Source organism: Rattus norvegicus, chromosome X (assembly GCF_036323735.1).
Source record: "Rattus norvegicus strain BN/NHsdMcwi chromosome X, GRCr8, whole genome shotgun sequence".
Classification (NCBI taxonomy): Eukaryota; Metazoa; Chordata; class Mammalia; order Rodentia; family Muridae; genus Rattus; species Rattus norvegicus.
The window spans coordinates 23412800-23431559 of NC_086039.1; the positions used below are offsets into that span (position 1 = coordinate 23412800).

General features: G+C 42.7%; 2 protein-coding genes across 2 annotated transcripts in view; both read right to left on the minus strand.

Moving 5' to 3' along the window:
• The window catches only part of LOC134484045 (large ribosomal subunit protein eL21-like), a 345020-nt gene that overhangs the window by 115091 nt on the left and 211169 nt on the right, over positions 1 to 18760 (minus strand). The window lies entirely within an intron of this gene.
• Positions 1 to 18760, minus strand: part of Gnl3l (G protein nucleolar 3 like) — a 33178-nt gene that overhangs the window by 8476 nt on the left and 5942 nt on the right. The window contains 8 exon segments of the mRNA NM_001081958.1: positions 1 to 88; positions 2111 to 2255; positions 6961 to 7067; positions 7913 to 8048; positions 8337 to 8420; positions 9220 to 9336; positions 10769 to 10876; positions 11506 to 11546. Coding sequence (NP_001075427.1) covers positions 1 to 88; positions 2111 to 2255; positions 6961 to 7067; positions 7913 to 8048; positions 8337 to 8420; positions 9220 to 9336; positions 10769 to 10876; positions 11506 to 11546 — 826 coding nt within the window.

Genomic DNA, 18760 nt, shown 5'->3' on the forward strand with positions numbered 1-18760 from the left:
TTTGTGACACCAGGAACAGCTCCCACACTACACGCACGGCTGCGCTTCAGGCTATTGATCAGACTGCTCTTCCCCACATTGGGAAGGCCTGCAAAGTAGGAGCAGAATACTCAGCGCAGAAAGTGCTCACAGGAAGTCAGGCCAGCCTGTTTAAGAACGGGCCTGGCAGAGGCAGTAACCAGGCCATTGATGAGCTAAAGTACACTACTGTCTTCCCACCCCAGTCCCTGGCCAACCAAGCCTCTTTGGGTCTTTCTAGTTCTCTCGTGTTCTCTCTCTCTCTCTCTCTCTCTCTCTCTCTCTCTCTCTCTCTCTCTCTCTCTCTCTCTCTCTCACATCAGCATTCTAAGCACACATGGCCCTCTCTTCAGATGTACAGTCCACCTCCCACGACAACAAGCCTGGAGGGGCTCTCCACAAAAGGCCTCACAGACATGACCTAACAGAAAATGGATATCAAGTGTTGAAACAGACCCACCTGTTCGAACTTGTAATTCCCCTGGGAAAAGGGACTCCTCGCCAGATGCCCCCCCGCCTCTGCACAGCTGTCTTCGCCTATGGAATCTGTATCTGAGCAGCACCTGTGCACCACTTTCAGTCTGGGGCTGTCTTTGTGAGTTCCTACACTGGATGGCATTCTCACTGTCCTCTATGGGTACTAAAGTTTACCAATATGCACTACTCTCTTACACGTGTGCCCGGGAAGATCTGTGATAGGTACTTGGAAGTCGATACACCTCTATGTGTCTCCTGGTCCTTTTCATTTGCAATGTGACCACTTTTCCCTTGTGTTAGACCTCTCAATAAATCTATTGCCCTCACAGCTGTTTCTATGAGAGTATCTAAATCACTCTTTCTCAATCTGGACACTATCTCTTCTGAAACTCTCCACCCTGTCCATTCCACTTCTGATGACATGGACAATCTGTTCCTTCTCTCTGGAGTGTGTCTATAGATGTGTTCCCATTTGAGTTTCATTATGGCCTTGTATTTTCTTTGTATGCCTCCCTGACTATGTCTTTAATTCTTATTATACAAACACTTCGTCTCATCGCAGGCATGTTTGTTTGCCTATGATTCTAGGTTGTATCAGAGAATTACAGTGGATCTGGGCACATATGGTATCCCTATAGTAGACCTATGTTGTATGTCCCTGTGGCTATATCTCTTTCGTTCAAACTGTCTACATTCCTATGTTCTTTCTTTGGACGTGCATATCTACACAAGTACATACCCCAAGTGTCTCTTCTTCACCGACCCCTCTACATGTTTCTGTACACACTTCAACTATCTCCTGCTGTTTTTAACACTGGGGACTGAACCCAGGGTCTCATGAATATTAGGGAAGTCTTCCACCACTAAGCAACACTCCCAGATCTTTTACTTTTTTTTATGAAACAAGGTCTCACTGAGTTCCCTAAGGCTAGCCTTGAACTCAAACCTTCAGCCTTCTAAAGCAACTAACACACAGGTCTGGGTCAGCGAGCCTGGCCACATTATAGTTTTAATGTCCCTTTTAGCATTTCTTTGGGGTTATATCTCCTTCATTCTTCTTATGCCTGAAGCTTAAATTTGTATTTTTAATTAACCACCAACTTCACAATCTGGCTTTGTTCTTTTTGTTGTCTGTTGTCTATTCAAGAGTGTGGTGTACAGTCTGTACAGTTTGTACAGTTCTCTTCAGTGTCTCAAGCTGAGACACTTTCCCTTTCTGATGATCTTTCCCTGCCTCTCAATTTTCCCGCTCCCTCTCATCTCCTTCTACAGTACTTGGGTTTCAGAAAGACTGAGGCTTAAGCCTCAGCTCTGCCTTGTTTCCTTTTGTGGATCTCACTGTTCTGTCTCACTGTCTGGAAGAGGTGGGTAGATCACACTTCCTTCCCACAGCTCTGACAGTCTGTAGTGTTCGGTACCAAGTATTTGGCTCTAACCACACCGAATCTGAATATGCCTTCCCATGTCCCACCAGACAAAACTGCAAATGCAAAATCACTCCAGAACTCTTCCGATTTTCCCAAAGAAGCTTCACAAAATTCCAAACCCTTTCCCTCAATGAAGTCACTGCCCAAGGAAGGAGCCTGGGCCCTCTGCCTACTTTAGCCAGCCTTACCTACAACACCCACACGAATGTGGCCACGTATTTCCCCCAGACGACAGTAGTTCCCCAGGACCCTCATGAGGTTTTCAGCTCCAAAGCAGGCTTTGCTTTTCAACAGTGACTCAGAGGCCTGGTCCACTGGAACTTTACACCGAGTCTGGAAATGGGGAATATTACAAAAATGTGCACCAAGTAAGAGAAGGAATTATGAGCCCATATTTCCAACATGTTAATGGGATATTCAGAACCAGCCTGGGGTTGCTAAGCTTGGTTGATTATCACGCTGACTCCTTCCCAGTTCTTCTTGGTTCCAATTGCTGTTGTCTGTATGTCTCCAACTTCCTCTGTCCCTGCTTCTAACCCAATATGCATGGTTTTTGACTCCCACAGCAGAGGCACGAAGACATCCCAGCTTGAGGCAAAACAGGTTTCATCTCTCTCTCTCTCTCTCTCTCTCTCTCTCTCTCTCTCTCTCTCTCTCTCAGGCCTATGAGGAAAAGTCTATTTTCCTTCCTAGGGCTTTAGTGTCTCATATGCACAAAAGGGAAGCCTGACCTCTCTGCCTGTGCAACACTTTACACAGGACAAGGCCACCTCAAATTCCCTACTTTTAGTTTTGATGGTGGGAAAGTAGGAAGCCACAAATTTGTAAGCAAGACACATTATATTTGCAAAAGTGTAGGAAAAGAGGTTCTTTTCACAAATCCATTAACCCAAGTGGGAGGAGGATTAATTGGCACAGCTTACATAAAGAACAGCTTCTCAGTGTCTAAGAAAATATCAAAGGCATGAGTCCAATATATGACCCAGCCATTGGCCAGTAGTTAGCCCACATTAACACTTGTCCACATCCCAAGGAGATAAACGCAAGTGGATTAATAAACACACTACTTAAATAATAATGAATATTGAAAAATGGTTCTCGATAGTAGAATGTCAGAGCAAGATTCTCTGAGCTCCATGCCCAACATTGTAAAAAAGAATGGTGCAGACAGTTCCCTGCTCCCAAACCCCGTGGGAGAGAGACCTCATTGCCCAGACGTGTGGGCACTCCTGTGACTACAGGGCAGGAGACACCACCAATACTGCCCACGTTTGCCGACATTCCTGGCCCAAGAGGAAACTGTATAGGGCCTCTGAGAACAGGAAGATATGGGCACTCAAGCTGCAGGAGTCCTGCAGTCCAGACTGCGCCCAGATCTGAAGGGATCCAGTCAAACAGCTCCCTGGAGAGCTAGACCTTCAGAGGGGCAGACACACCTGGGAAACTAGAAGAGACTACTCTCTGCCCACATTTCTGACTCTAGAGGAAAATACCTAGCGCCATCAGGCCCCCCTGCGCACAGGGACCCAGAAGTAGGGAAAGGCCCTTCTGGTTGCTGTCCTCATGGAGAGCTGAAACCCAGCCCTGAGGAGCGACTTCAGGACCGAGATCAGACGTAAGACCAACTTTTCTGCTCCAAGTAACCTGTCTGGTGAACTCAGGACACACGCCCACAGGAACAGCTGAAAGCCAGTAGACAGGAAAGACTACACGCCCGAAAGCAGAACACTCTGGGCCCATAACTGGCTGAATGAGAACAAGAAAACAGGTCTACAGCACTCCTGACACACAGGCCTATAGGAAGGTCTAACCACTGTCAGAAATAGCAGAACAAGGTAACACCAGAGACAACCTGATGGCCAGAGGCAAGCAAAGGAACCCAAGCAACAGAAACCAAGACCACATGGCATCATCGGAGCCCAAGTCTCCCACCAAAGCAAACACTGAATATCCAAACACACCAGAAAAGCAAGATCTTGATTTTAAATCACATTTGATCATGATGCTGGAGGACTTCAAGGAAGACATAAAGAACTCCCTTAGAGAAACACAGGAAAACACAAGTAAACAAATAGTGGCCCTTAGAGAGGAAACGCAAAAATCCCTGAAAGAATTCCAGGAAAACACAATCAAACAGGTAAAGGAATTAAAAATGGAAATAGAACTAATAAAGAAAGCACAAATGGGAGATAAGCCTATATAGAAAACCAAAGAAAGAGACAAGAAGCCATAGATATAAGCATCACCAACAAAATACAAGAGATGGAAGAGAGAATCTCAGGAGCAGAAGATTCCATAGAAAACATCGACACAACAGTCAAAGATAATGTAAAATGGAAAAAGCTACTGGTCCAAAACATACAGGAAATCCAGGACACAGTGAGAAGACCAAACCTAAGGATAATAGGTATAGAAGAGAGTGAAGACTCCCAGCTCAAAGAACCAGTAAATATCTTCAACAAAATCATAGAAGAAAACCTCCCTAAACTAAAAAAAGAGATGCCAATAAGCATAAAGGAAGCCTACAGAATTCCAAATAGATTGCACCAGAAAAGAAACTCCTCCCATCACATAATAGTCAAAACGCCAAATGCACAAAACAAAGAAAAAATATTAAAAACAGTAAGGGAAAAAGGTCAAGTAACATATAAGGGCAGACCTATCAGAATTACACCAGATTCTCACCAGAGACTATGAAAGCCAGAAGATCCTGGACAGATCTCATACAGACCCTAAGAGAACACAAATGCAAGCCCAGGTTACTGTATCCTGCAAAACTCTCAATTAACATAGATGGAGAAACCAAGATATTCCATGACAAAAAGAAATTTACACAATATCTTTCCACAAATCCAGCCCTACAAAGGATAATAAATGGTGAAGCCCAACACAAGGAAGGAGGCAAGCTACCCCCTAGAAAAATCAAAAAACTAATCATTTTGCATCAAAACAAAGAGAAGAAAAGCATACAAACATAATCTCACCTCCAAATACAAAGATAACAGGAAACAATAATCACTATTCCTTAATATCTCTCAACATCAATGGTCTCAACTCCCCAATAAAAAGACATAGATTGGGGTTGGGGATTTAACTCAGTGGTAGAGCACTTGCCTAGCAAGCTCAAGGCCCTGGGTTCGGTCCCCAGCTCCGGAACAAAAAAAAAAAAGGTGATAAGTGGATATTAGCCCAAATACTCAAATTACCCTAGATGCACAGAACTCGTGAAACTCAAGAAGGATGACCAAAATGCGGATGCTTCACTCCTTCTTTCAAAGGGGAACATGAATACCCTTGGGAGGAGATAGGGAGGCAAAGATTAAAACAGAGGCAGAAGGAACACCGATTCAGAGCCTGCCCCACATGTGGCCCATACATACACAGCCACCCAATTAGACAAGATGGATGAAGCAAAGAAGTGCAGGCTGACAGGAGCCGGATGTAGATCTCTCCTGAGAGACACAGCCAAAATACAGCAAATACAGAGGTGAATGCCAGCAGCAATCCACTGAACTGAGAAGGGACCCCCATTGAAGGAATAAGAGAAAGGACTGGAAGAGCTTGAAGGGGCTCGAGACCCCATATGAACAACAATGCCAACCAACCAGAGCTTCCAGGGACTAAGCCACTACCCAAAGACTATACATGGACTGACCGTGGACTCTGACCTCATAGGTAGCAATGAATAGCTTAGTAAGAGCACCAGTGGAAGGGGAAGCCCTTGGTCCTGCCAAGACTGAAACCCCAGTGAATGGGATTCTTGCGGGGGGAGGGTAATGGGGGAATGATTAGAAGGGGAACACCCATATAGAATGGGAAGGGGAGGGTCTAGGGGGATGTTGGCATGGAACCCGAGAAAGGGAATAACATTTGAAATGTAAATAAGAAATACTCATTTTAATAAAGATAGAAAAAAAAAGAATAGTGCAAAACTGAAAAGCTTGGCTCCCGGTAACCAATTTACCTCCCCCAAAACAACCAATGCCACTATAATACCTTAATATTTTACATTTCTATATTGATATCAATATGCCTTGTTTGGAGTTTTGTTTTCTGTTTCTTGGTTTTTTTTTTTAAGGCAAGGTTTCTGTGTAGTCCTGGCTGTCCTGTAACTTGCTCTGTAGACCAGGCTAGCCTCAAACTCAGATATCCATCTGCCTCTGCCTCCAGATTGCTGAGATTAAAGGCCTGAGCCCACCACCACCTGGTTTTGGTTTTTTGTTTTGTTTTGTTTTGTTTTTCTTTTTTTCGGAGCTGGGGACTGAACCCAGGGCCTGCGCTTGCTAGGCAAGCGTTCTACCACTGAGCTAAATCCCCAACCCTTGGTTTTTTTTTTTTTGTTTTTTTTTAAGATAGATTTATTTATTTATTTATTTATTTATTTATTTATTTATTAAAATTGTGATTGTGGCATACACCTTAATCTCAGCACTCAGGATACAGAAAAGAAAAATCTTTAATTTCAAGGCCAGCCTGGTCCAGCCAATTCCAGGACAGCCAAGGCTACACAAGGAAACCCTGCCTCAGAAAAACAAAACAAAACAGAAAAAATTTATTTATTTTTTGCTATGAGTATTTTGTGTGTATATGCCTGTGTGCCTCATGCATGCCTATTATCTGGAGAGGTGAAAAGAACTGGAACTGAAGTTATAGATGGTTGGGAGCACCATGTGGATGCTGGCTACTAAACCTGGGTCCTCCAGAAGAACAGAAGAACTCTTAACCACTAAATCATCATCTCTCCAACCTCCTATGCCTTATTTTATAGAGGAGGGAAATGGACATTTTTGAAGAGTTCAGAAGTAGTTAACTCTATTTTCCAGACCTTTTATAGATAGCATGCATCATTACACCCTCACAGGTGGAGAAAACATGCTTTCTGAAGGGCAATAACACAGGAAGAAGTTGGAATAAAAATTAACAAGTCACCCACTAGAGAAAATACCTCAAACTTGAAAGCCCAATCCAAATCTTAACACCTACAACCATGGCCCCAAACCACAATGGAAGAGGCTAGACACCGTAACTTAAAGCTTACCAAGTTTTTGACCTGATGATGCTGTGTGCTGGCCTTGAAAGCCACAGTCGGCAGTTCATTGCGAAGGTATTCCAGCCACTTTTCCACAATCTCCTTGGGAACCAGGTCTTAGAAAAATAGAAACAGCCACAACTTGTAAGATTCAGTACTTTGATGGCTTCCCCCAAGCCACACGCCCATGTCTAGGTCCACCTCCTGCTAACAGATTTCTCCTCTTGCCTGAACTGATCCTGCCGAGTCCCAGGATGGAATTACAAAGGACAATTTGATCCACAGGGCCAGCTGGCCATCCCTGAGGTTTATTTTCTTCAAGAAAATATGTAAAGAAGTAGTTTTGTCCCAGCCACCCCATTCCATGTCAAGGTGCACAAAGATTTCATTCCCACTTCCTTCCCAATCATTCTAGGCCAGGCTAAGTGTCAAGAAAAGCCATCACCCAGAATGGGTATCATTTGTGATGAGTGGATTATATACCAAGCTCTGCATTAATTCTCACAAAAAAGCTACGAGACTGAGCTGTTCATGATCCTCTTTACTGTTTGAGAAATAGAAGTTCTTGGGAATGATATGGCCTGTGTGGTATCCCAAAGAAAATAGCAACTGTAGGATAAGACTAAACCTTCAATGAGTCCCAAGCCATGTCCTTGCCCTGGTCTTTGAGTTCCAGTCTGTGGGGACAGGTCTCTAAGAATGACCAGGTATTAAACTGGCTCAAAATTGCAAGGAAAGAGGGCTAAAAGGTAATTCAGACTCTAGCCACCCCCAACCCATGTTATACTCTCTATGTGTATATATATCAGATGATATTTCTGACTTTCGAAATTTGAACAAAAATTCCTACTATGAATGACTATTCTGCATGCCACTGAGTTGCTGGGTCTCAGCACGTAATCTGAGCTAGCCTTAGCTTACTTAACCCTTCCCTGTCTTACAAAACCCTTCCAAAACCTACCTATCTTATTCAAGACCAAGACCAGCTTCTTGTTGCCTTCTGCACGAAGGACAGTCTCCTCCATCTGGAAACACCGGCAGCCCAATGGGTCTCTAGCATCTAGGACTTCCAGAATCACATCAGAGTACTCTACCACCTGCAGGACAGAGAATACAGGGAAAGAATGTTGAGAACAGATGGGGTGGTAGTCACCAGTTCAGTTAGAAAAAAAACAGAAAGAAGAAATTGAAATAAACTGGAGTCCTCACCAAAAGGCTTTAAGAAATGGATACTTGTTACACAACTCAAGCATATAATGCCAGCAGTTGATGAAGCAGGATTGCAAGTTCAGGACAGGCTGGGATCTAGCAAGTTCTAGGTTAGCCTAGGCTAAAAAATAAGACCTTATCTAAAACAAAGAAAAGGGGGAAATGAATCCTCCTACCTTCCGGAATTCCTTATAATAGGCCTTCCTTGTGGCCTCATCATCCAACTGAGGAAACATATTTAATTCCTGCAAAACTTCTTCCTGTAAAAAAGAAAACAGCCTAGGGTAAACAGGGACAAGTAGGGAGGGAGAAGAAAGAAGCAAAGACTTTTGAAAACCACCGGAAGCTGGAGCACACAAGGGAGTCCCAGATCACCTAAAAGGAGCACTGATCAGGCCAACCATGGTTCACCCACTAAATGCACTTGCTGTGAAGTCTGAGGATGTGAGTTCAATCCCTGGAACCACAGTGGAAAGATAGAACTGACTCCATGTGAGCACCAGGCAGAGGCCTGCTTGGTCACAAGGGGGTTAAGCAGGAAACAAGAAGAAAGTGTGAAAAAACAATGCATGAGGCACATGGGACCAGGAAAGAAATCATTTACTCCAAGCCATTGAGGGCGTGGGAGCTGCAAGTGCATATTGTGTTTGTAAGACAACAGATGCCAGAAACAGAAAGAGACCCAGGAGAAAAGCGAGACACTCCTTTGTCTCTTAGTCCTCCTTTCCCATGCTCCTTCCTGCCACATGCCCCAGTCATACGTCTCCTGCTCCCTAGTCCCACTGCCACTCCATCTTTAGGCTCAAACTTGGGAGAGGCATTCTTCACATCTGTGGGCACATCTGTTGCAAAGGGCCCCTTCCTCCCTCTTCTCTTACCTCTCTCTCCCAGTTGGTGTCCTTCTCTGCACTCATCCCTTTCCTCTCCTGACCTTATACCCTTTCTTTTACTCTTTTCCTGTTCCTTGAAACAAAGTGTTACTATGTGGCTATTTCTTCCTTTACAGCAAAACAGCAAATCTACTTCAATCCCAGCCAGCAATAAAAACTGCTTTCTTACCTTTTGTTCAAACTCCTGCTGACGTTTCAGGACATCCTGACAATAGCTCTCCATGGTCCTGTGTCTTTGTCTCTCTTGCTCCCGAGCAACCTGCTGCTTCTCCCTCATCTCTTCAACCTACCAAACAAGCACACACTGTGACTGGATCTGGGTAGGTCTGTAGGACATAGGAGGGAAGAAGTGGGGATAGAAGGAAAGGGACAGATAAGAGAGCAAAAATGCCAGAGAAGAAAAATGAGACTAAGGGAAGGAGGGTGGCAGAGAAAAATTAAAAGAGCAGGGAATACACACAACTCTAAATCCAGCAACTTGAGAGGTTGAGGCAGGAGAATTGCCATTATCAGATCAAGGCCGGCCAGCCAGGACTACATAGTGAACTCTAGGCTACCAGGCCAGCCAGAGTACATAGCAAGACCCAATATCATCCAAGCAAGTCTAAAAATTAAAAGGGGAGGGGGCTAGCAAGGTGGCTCCATCGATAGAAAGGCTTGCCATTCAAGCCTGACAGTCTAAGTTTAATCCCTCGAATCTATACTGGAAGGAGGAAAGCAATTGCCACAGGTTGCCCTCTAACCTCTACATATGGACCATGGCACATTCAAGCTTGCATTTGCCCCCTTCCACCACCACCACCACAAATAAAAAAATACAGTGTATTTTAAAAATTACTAAAAGTCGGAGGGGAAACAGAAAGAGGTGATAACATTTGAAATATAAAGAAATAAACTATCCAATTAATTTTTTTTAAATTTTAAAAAATTACTAAAAGTGCTGAGTACTGGTTGTGCACACCTTTAATCCCAGCACTCCGGAGGCAGAGGCTGGTGGACCTCTATGAGCTCAAGACCAGACTTGAGTGATTTCCATGACTGCCAGGGCTGTTATACAAAAAGACTCAGTCTCGAAATAATAATTATTAAAAATTAAAAATAATAAAAGGACAAAAATAAAAAAGAGTACCTGAGAAACAGAGAGAGAAGCACTCTGAGAGGAAAACACTTAAGTCCAAACAAGAACAAGGTCATAGGATGTACCAGGCAGAAAGAGAGAGCTGCTAAACTGGCACATACCTGTAGCCACAGCTACTCAGAGTTTGAGATACGATTTCACACACCCAAACACTCAAGACCAGCTTGGGCAACAAAGCAAAATCCTGCCTAACAAAGGAAACATGAAGAAAGCAGCAAAAGACTTCAAAAGGCTAGTCACAGAGGAGAGAGCCATCCAGACACACAGAGGAGTGGGAAACTACAAAGACAACATGTGAGTACTCTAAGGAAAGCACGGTGGTGAATGTGAGACAGAAGGTGTAGAGGAGGCCAGCAGCAGAGGTTTTGGTGGATCAATGGGAACATAAGGCAGACAGCAACGAACTGGAAGGGCAAAACGAGGTGAGCAAATAGGAAAATTAAAACCAGTACCACGATGACCAGTCTCACTCTCCCTACCCTAACCATGAAGAGTATCAAGAACCCCTGCCCTTCCTCGGAATACTATGCAGACCTGAGATTCAAGCCAGACCATCACTCCCCAAAGACAAAAGGCTCACCCTTTTCTTCTTTAATTCGGCCTCCCGACTGGCATGGTCATTGCCATGAACAATCTGGGGAGCAGATGATGGTCTGGACGTTACTTTCTTCCCATTTTGCCTTGCAGGCTGGTTGCCAAGCAAGAAAAGAAAAAATAAACACAGTTATTGAATCCATGGAAACCACCTCCCACCCAGAGGAGCAGGGAAGATAGTCTGGATGAGGACTGAAATCTGCTTGTCTAGCTAGGGTGAGGCCCTTCTCTTCTAACCAGACAGGAACTGAGAGGAAAGTGATAGGGACAGGGGCAGTCAGGAAGGTTTTCCAAGACCAAAGAGAAACCTTTCTTGACAAACAGCTCCCAAAATGAGGTCTTGGGACCCAGGGCAACAAGCCCTGAGAACTGGTCAAAAATGCAAATTTCGGGGCTGAGGGTATGTGGCTCAGTGGTAGAACACTTGCCCAGTATGCTCAAGGCTCAGTATGGTTCAATACCCACCACTACAAAAGTACAGAGGGACGACAATAATCCCTTACATGTAAACCAAGCACACACAAAGCAGTATATGGCTTACACACACACACACACACACACGCACACACACACACCTTCAGATATTCAGGTAACTTTCCTACAGCCAAAAGGAGTGAGAAAAAAAAAGTCAGCCAGATTTGTTCGTCCCTATGACAAGTCTCCCAATAACTAAGCTGACTCCCAACAATACACACACCTCATCTGAAGGTAAGGCCCACTTACCTTCTTACAGCCTTTAGAACCTTTACCTGGTTTTTTGTTTTCTGAAAAGACAGAAAGAGAATTGCAATCACCCACTACCCAATGTCTGTTAATGGTTTAATCAGAAAGCCAGGCCAACTAGGAAATTTAGAAGCCTCAGATGCCAAGTCTGTCTAGATCCAGCATAAGATGGAGCTGCAGATGGCAAAAACCACCACGTGTCAAGAGGAAGTAACTCGGTACAATATTTTGAGAATTATGTCAGTGTAAACTCCATAAATTCTTAATGAAATTCTCTCAAGTGACCTGAATGTGTGTTTGTTACTACCTCTCCTCAACATGCCCAAAGTCCTGCTTAGGAGGACTGTGAAACACGCCTTTGGGTATGTTCCTTGGGGTATCTCCAGAGAGGTTGGAGATAAAAACATCATCCCATGGACTAGAGTCCCAGACTGAATCAGAGGGTTAAAAAGACAGAAGGCAGCTGAGCACCAGCATTCATCTGTCTCCATTTCCTAAACACAGTGACCATATGACAGCTGCATCACGCTTTCCCCTCCATGACTTCTCTGCCACAGTGGAATTTCACCCATAAATAATGATTCAAAATAGAAGACAGTGGGGGGGGGTAGATTATTTGGAATAAAATTCCAAAGAAAAGAAATTATAAATGAGAATAAAACTAGAAAATGTAGAAACTAATCTTCAAAAACAAGAATTCTTGAAAAAGAAAAGGTACAAATAGAGAATCAAGTATTTGTTAATGACAGATTAAAATTCTTTACCTTGAAGATAAGTCTATGGTTTCAGAATGGAAAGGTACACAGAGCATCAATTAAAACATGGGTGCCTGGTTGGTCTTCTGGCCAAACTGACACAAGCTGGAGAAAAGGGAACTTCACCTGAGAAAATTTCTCTGTAAGACTGGCCCGTGGGGCATTTTCTTAGTGATTGATGGAAGAGGGTGCAGCCCATTGTAGGTGGTGCCATCCCTAGGCTGGTGGTCCAGGTTAGACACTCTAATGCCAGCCAAAGGAGGAGGATAAAGAAGCAGGTGCCCTTAGAACAGCTCTTTCAAAGAAGACTTTCTATATAGCTACTAGGAAACAACTGGGAACAAAAGCCCCTCAGAAGAGTGCGCCCTCTACTGAGGATGAAGAAACCTCATCGTGTTACAGGCCCTGTACTGTGGTGCTCTATGAAATCAGATACTAACAGAAGTCCAGTGAACTTCTGTTTTCAGCATCTGGTGCAAAAAACTGATCAGGACTTCAAGACAAATGTGCGCTTCCAGAGTGCAGCTATTGGTGTTTTGCAGGAGGCAAGAGAAGCCTTTTTGATCGGCTCTTTTTTTTTTTTTTGTAAGTTCAAAATATCTCCTAGTAACTTTATTAAAAATATGAATGAAAATACATTCAGTTGAATAAGAATATACATTATGTAAAGTGTGTGCCATAAAATGTGGCAGATGTTAGGTGTCTAAGGAACCTTCATGCTGACTTCTGAATTGGCTGTACCAGATTACACTCCTACCAGCAGTGAATAAATGCTCACCTCTCCCCACATCCACACCACAATTTGTCACCATTATATTTGGAGGAGTTGGCCTTTATGAAGATACCAACCTATGTGCTAAACATGTAACAATTATTATCAAAAAATATACAGCTAGCATGCTGCATATTCGGAGTACATGCTTAAGAGTTCAATGTGAGGGGAAACATTTCATCTCAAAAAAATTCTCCTCTTCCTGTTATCAGTAGTTCTGAATGTTAGATTTGTTTTCCATAGGGTCAAAGGTCTATAAGTATATGATTGTGAGGGGAAACACAGGGGACAGAATCAAGTATTCTCAGTTTCTTTTTGTGTGTGAATTTTTTTAATATAAACAGAAGATGTAAAGCATTAATATAAGCAAAATGTTTCAGTGAACACATTTCAACAGCAACTTTAAAACAATTCTAAATAAACCTGTTAAATTTTTCTAGACAATGCCAGCATTTGGGTTTTTAAAAAAAAAGTCAATGTCTTATTGATTGCAACCAAATAGTGTTTGTAGCATTTTTATCAGACAGTAGATTCTATTCATTCACTGTACTTTTCTGAGTTGTTCTACATGCAAGTATGTTGTCTGTCTTTTGTATTGTTTCTATATGTTTGCTGTTAAAATACATTAAACTACTTTTTTAAAGTTGGGTGGTTGTAGTCAATATCTTTGATCCCAGGACTCAGGAACACGTCAATAAACAGCACTCTTCCATGGCCTTTATTTAAGTTTTTGCCTCCAGGTCCACCTTGAATTCCTTCCTGACTTCCTTCAAAGATGGTCTGTGTGATTAGAACATGTAAACTGAAATATTGCATTTCTTCCAACATTTCATTTTGGTAATAGTGTTTTATCACAGCAATAAAAACCTAAGACAGGGGGTTGGGGATTTAGCTCAGTGGTAGAGCGCTTGCCTAGCAAGCGCAAGGCCCTGGGTTCGGTCCCCAGCTCCGGAAAAAAAAAGAAAAAAAAAAAAAAAACTAAGACAGTGGGCTCTGGGAATGTGTTCAGTAATGGATTAAATGTTCAGCATACAATGACCTGGGTTCTATACCCAGTAGTGCCAAACTAAGAGAAAGTTTACCAACAACAAAATCCATCCTAGCATACCTGACAAAATTTCTGAACTCCATGAATAAAGAGAAAAGTTTAAGGCTGGGAACAATGGTACTCAGTAAACAGAGGCTGCCCGAACTCTGCAGATGGATCTCAGAGTTCACAGCCAGCCTGACATACACACACAGGGAGTTCTAGGACAACCAGGGCTACACAGAGAAGCCCCATCTCCAAAAGAAAGCCAGGCAATGATGCCTTTAATCCCAGCACTTGAGAGGTAGCAGCAAGTGGATCTCCAAGTTCTGACGCCAGCCTGGTCTACCAGACTAAGTTCCAGGGCAGCCAGGGCTACATGGAGAAACCCTATATAAAAAAAAAAAAAAGGAAAGGGGGGAGGGAAGGAGAAGAGACAAAAAACTTTTACAAGTGTCCAAATCAAAGTTCCCAACAGAAGGAAGCAGACTCTGAATAGTTAACAGCAAGGCCACTATGGTTGGGATACCTCTTATCCAAAACAGTTTTCTTCAGAAGTGAGTCAGATTTTGATTTTCCTAGTTTGGAATATTTATATATAAACAATTGAATATCAAAGGGAAGAGCTGCGGATATAAGTCAGTTGATACAACACTTGCATAAAGCCCTGGGTGAAATGGAAACTTAAGGACTCTTTGGAAAGTCAGTTGTATTAGATGGTGTCTTAGTAGTCAGATCTAGTCTTTATAAGTTTTGTTGGTAACCATATTTTTTCATTCCCTGTAGATACATAAGCATAACCACATGCCCATCTTAAAACTCTTGCATGTTTCCACTCTAATGTCAACACATTCATACAGTATACTGTTGGCCTAGTTCCTCAGTGTTTTCGATAACCCAGTGTCTCTCGGCTGCAGCTGTTCCTTTTCACCAACATTAAGAAAATTGAGAGCTATGGGCTGGAGAGATGGCTCAGTGGTTAAGAGCACTGACTGCTCTTCCAGAGGTCCTGAGTTCAAATCCCAGCAACCACATGGTGGCTCACAACCATCTGTAAAGGGATCCGATGCCTTCTTCTGGTGTGTCTGAAGACAGCAACAGTGTACTCATATACAAAATAAATAAATAAATCTTTAAAAAAAAAAAAAAGAAAAAAAAAAAAAGAAAATTGAGAGCTAACACCTGGGTTCTCTACCTAACACCACAAAAAACACCATGATGTTGCACATCTGTTATATCAGCCCTCGGGAGGTGTAGACAGAACCAGAAATCCCTCCTTGGCTATATAGTGAGTTCAAGGTCAGCCTGGGCAACTTAAAACATTGTCTCAAAAGAAAAAGAAAGAAATGTCTTGGGCTGGAGAGATGGCTCAGTGGTTAAGAGCACTGACTGGTCTTCCAGAGGTCCTAAGTTCAAATCCCAGCAACCACATGGTGGCTCACAACCATCTGTAATGGGATCTGATGCCCTCTTCTTGTGTGTCTGAAGACAGCTACAGTGTACTCATATAAATAAAATAAATAATTCTTTAAAAATAAAAGAATGAAATTATATTTAAAAAAAGAAATGTCTTGGGAGAATAGAGCTAAATTAAACTATGAGATTCATTTATGTTTCAGACTCAATGCAATTTTCAATAATTCTGTGTACATGACAAAATTTCCCAGTGTAAACCTTTTACCTGTGACATCATATGGGCACACAAAATGTTTCAAGGTTAAAGCATTAAATTAGGAAGTTCAGTTAAGTCCTGAAGAAAGGGGCTAATTACATTCCAACCAAGTTCTTCTATCTGATCACTTTTATGTAAAAATATTTCCTTCCTTGGAAAACTACTGCCAAAAAATAAAAATTAGGGACTTTTGTAGAAATGTATTCAACATGTTCAAGGTCCAAGTGAGGGTGGGGTAGGAAGAAGAGGAAAAGGGAGGAACAGGAGATAAAAAACAAAATTAAGTCTGAATAAAGGCTGCAAAGTAAACCAAACAAAACAGGGTTAAACTGGACATTGATAAAATTTTGGATTAATTGGTGACATGGCTGAGAACTCTAACTTAAAACCCAGGAAGAAAATCCTAAGGGACTAGCTCAGAACTAGGACATCAAACTCAACAAACTCCAAGAGTCAAGAAATGGGCACCAGAAAAAAAAATCAACCACACAAAATATGCTACAAGTCTTACTCTGAATGAGTAGAAACAAAAGAGCTATTATTTAACTTGGGTAACGTGTTTGTTACCAGTTTAGCTAAAAGTAGGAAGTTAGAGGAAACAATATATAACCAGATGGTAGAAATCTGACCAGAATATTAGTTGCCATAGCAACAGTCTCATTATGTAGCCCAGACTAGTATTGAACTTGCAACAATCTTACTGCCTTGGATTCCCAAACGCTGTGAACACAGGTATGAGCTAGCAAACCCAACAATGTCCCCCACTTGAAAATAGCAACAAAATAGACCTCAAGTCTTTACTTCCAAAGTACTTTGTTGCAACTGAAAGGAAGGTGATAGCTAGAATGAACTAGGTCTCAGAACTTTTACAACCTCCACATCCCTGACTTCCTTGACAAAGGAGCCCTAGCACTGGATATAGACAAGCAGTGAAAGAAAAGACATCACTCAAAGGAAAGCACCCACTTCAAAGAGGAAAAGAAAGAGTAGGAGGACAAAAAGGGGAAAGGGGACAGAGTCAGTCACCACTCAGCACACAGGATCATCTGGTCACTCTGGCTTTACTAGTTTCCTCAGGAAAACATCTACCACTATGTAGCTGATAGATTGGCTCCTTACTCTGCCATAACGCCTACCTAGATATATGATTTTGAAAAACTGTTTTATTTTAGAGAGGTGAGTCTTACTATGTTGTCCAGATGGGTCTGAAACTCTGGCTCAAGCAATCCTGCTGCCTCAGTCTCCCCAGTAGCTGGAGATAGAGGTATACACCATCTAAATTTTAATTCCTGCATCTAATTTCTGGGCCTAAAATCATCAACTCTCACATCAGTATACACAGACTTGCCCCTTAATTGATCTCTCATCTCCCATATTCTCCCCACCCAAATGTCCCTGTATACCCACAGATGCACTGACTTCATCTGTCCCTTCCCTCCTCTTCCCTGGCATCTAACTTACCTTGGTGTCCTCTGGAACTCCGATATAAAGGTGATCCGCACTCTTAGATGCCTTTAGCCTCTCCTCAGAACAGCTGGCCAACCGCCCACCCTTAGTCTTGGCTCTCCCAGTAACAAAGGTTTACTTGTAAGATTTTTCAAAAGATGGATGTTCTTTCTGGAACATTAATCTTGAGCCCAGAAGGGATGGGAGGGATCCTCCTGAGTCACCATTGTCAGACTGGAACTATATCTCCCCCTCTTCTTAAAAAAGCAAAAAAGTACAACAAAATCCCTGCTGCTCTTCTGGGGTCCCTACCATTCTGCTGTGTCTATCACTGAAAAGTCACTTTTCCACATTTACTGAAGTTCGTGGCTCACAGCTTTGTTTTCCAACAAAGTTCAATCACCACCCACTTGGAGGACACCAGGTGGCCCTTCCAATAACCTAGGTTTCCCACTTCCTTGGTATCCTTACATCTAAAGATTTCCACTAACCACACTGCTACTCCTAGCCCTTTCAATACACCAACCCCAATCCCAATCCCTACCCCAACCTTTACACTTATCCTTACCTCTTACTTTACCCATACCCTACCCTAAACCAGACCCAACCTCAATTCCAATTGCAACACATACACCTACCACCTTTTCTACACCTACCCCTAAACCTACACTTCACCTACCCTTACCTGTATGCCTAACCCCAACCTAACCCCTACCCCTTCCCCATCCCTACTATTGACCTTAAACTTACATTTACACTTACCTTTACTCTCAGCTTACCCTTACCCCTACGGTTAACCATACCCTACCACTTTCCCTACAACAACACCAATTCCAAACACAAAACTGTCCCCTAACACTTCCCTTACACTTAGTATAACCTAACACTAACACTAACCCTTCCCTTTTCCCTAACCCTAATGCTAACCCTACCTATCTCTAATCCTTATCTTCACAATTACACTGACCCCTTACCTTACCCAACTATCACCCAACCATCCATTCATGACTAGACTAAAGGAGGCATCACGTGCAGTTTCCTGAACTTCTGAAAGTAGTCTCAGACACCTCTCTCCCATCTTCAAGTTTATGTACCTCCTAGATCCTCAAACCTTGTACTTATTCTTCACACATCCAGCTAGCTCCTTTCCCTCTGTTGTACAACCAGGATACCTTTACTAGTGCTTATTTATCAACGGGCCAGACAAGCAGGATGCCTCCAGATTAAAAACCTCTGCCACCAACACTTGCAATTATAAGTTTTGGGGTTTGGGACTTTTTGAGTTTTTTTTTTTTGATAGGGTCTCACTGTTTATCCCAGACATACCTGAAACCCACAGCAGTTCTACTGATTTAGCATCTCAAGTGCTGAAATTACACGTCTTAACTTCCACATCCAGCTAATAATTTGCTTTCTTATTTTGCATGTGAATGTGGATATGAACCATGGACTGCTCATGTATGTTTGCATGTATGGGGCCCCAAGTAGGTATGGAGGTACATGTGCATGTATGTGGAGGCCCAAAGTTCACATCACATGTCTTCTTCAGTTCCTCTCCACTTTACTGGAGCAGGGCCTCTCAA